The following is a 1429-nucleotide window of genomic DNA, read 5'->3' as shown; positions in this document are numbered from 1 at the left end:
GGGGCGGGGGGCGGGGGAGAGACCTTCCCGCAGGGCCTCACCTGGGTCCCCCGTAAGGGACATGGTAGCGATTCAGGACGTAGCTCTTCCCCCGCAAGCTCACAGAGACATTCCTCTTCTCAGCCCAGAAGTCCAACTCCAAGGCCAGGGTCCCGATGTTGTCCCTGGGGCAGAGCCGGGCACCCCTCAGGCCGGGCGCACCTCCCATCCCCCCTGGGGAGGCCTCGGGGACGGGAGCCCGCGGGCAGCCCGAGGGGGTGCCCACCGGAGGAAGGCGGTGTCGTTGGTGTGAGCCACATAGCGGGCCATCATGAGCGTCAGGAGCGGCGGCTGGCTGCGCTGCAGGTAGTACACGCGGGCCCCGTTGGGGACATGCCCGTAGCTGCCAAGGAGGAGGTTGCTGACTGCTCCTGCCCGACCGACCACCAGAGCCAGGGCACACCCAGCTCCAGCGCCCAGCGCTGCTGGTCTTCCCGCCCCCGCCTGCAGGGCGGCCCCCTTACGTCTGCACCAGGTCCAAGAAGTTCTGCAGCATGCCCCGCACCGTGCCCGCCATCTCCGACAGGAGCAGCCCCTCCATCACCCAGTAGGAGTCCCTGGGGAGGGACGGCTCCGTCATCCCAACCAGACCTCACCCGCCGCTGCCCTGCACGCTCAGGACACCCCTGGCTGGGGGCTCCCACCACCTGGGTACTCACCAGTAGTAGAACTCGCGGAAGCGCCCGCCGGGCACGATGAAGGGGTGTTGCGAGTAGATCAGAGAGAAGCGCTCGGGCTGGCGGAGGACCTCTGGCCTCACCTGGAGCAGGAGAGAGGGCGCAGGGAGCCTGGACCCCACCCCTGCCCCAGGGCCTGGGCTGGAGGAGCTGCTGGGGGCTCTGCCCAGGCCTGGCTGCCGGAGCCTGGTCGGCTCCACGTGAGGCCTGGGGTCCCTGCTGTGCTTGGTGGGGTGGAGGAGCCGACCATGTGCCTGCAACAGCACATGCTCGCCAAGCAGCGGCCACCTTAGGACCCAGGTGGCGGCCTGTCTCCTCCGGCTCCTTCGCCCCCCGAGTCTCTGCTCCCACCACCAAGCCAGGCCCAGAGACTCAGGGCCCCCCATTCTCTGGCCATGACCTCTCCCCAGTGGGTGGGTGTGCATGGGCGTGGCCAAGGAGCAAGTGGGACCCGGTGGGGCCTGCTGGTGTCTGTCAGGCATTGGCGCTGCTTCTTCCCTGCTAGTTCTGCATGTGAGCGTAGTTTTAGGGGATGGGGTTTCGAGGGGAGCAGTGCTTGAGGCTCAGCTCTCGTGGGTGCCGGCTGAGGGAGCAGCACATGCCAACGCACGAGGGGGCAGGTACCATCGGGCTGCACAGCGGGAGGCCCTTCACCCAAGTCCTCCTTCCGGCTCCTCGCTCCGGCCCCTCCCACCCAGCTGGCCGCTCACCCA

General features: G+C 68.5%; 1 protein-coding gene across 1 annotated transcript in view; it reads right to left on the bottom strand.

Annotated features, from left to right (window-relative positions):
* The window catches only part of TREH (trehalase), a 16288-nt gene that overhangs the window by 2629 nt on the left and 12230 nt on the right, over window positions 1-1429 (bottom strand). The window contains exons 5-8 of the mRNA XM_015560661.1: window positions 699-799; window positions 504-596; window positions 266-382; window positions 42-164 (exon numbers count right to left, since the gene is read on the bottom strand). Of these exons, the coding sequence (XP_015416147.1) occupies window positions 42-164; window positions 266-382; window positions 504-596; window positions 699-799 (434 nt within the window). The remainder of the gene's footprint in view (window positions 1-41; window positions 165-265; window positions 383-503; window positions 597-698; window positions 800-1429) is intronic.

The sequence above is a fragment of the Myotis davidii genome, unplaced genomic scaffold (genome assembly GCF_000327345.1).
Source record: "Myotis davidii unplaced genomic scaffold, ASM32734v1 scaffold355, whole genome shotgun sequence".
NCBI classification, from domain to species: domain Eukaryota; kingdom Metazoa; phylum Chordata; class Mammalia; order Chiroptera; family Vespertilionidae; genus Myotis; species Myotis davidii.
Note: the sequence above shows the minus strand (reverse complement) of the source record. Positions and strands in the feature narration are given on the sequence as shown.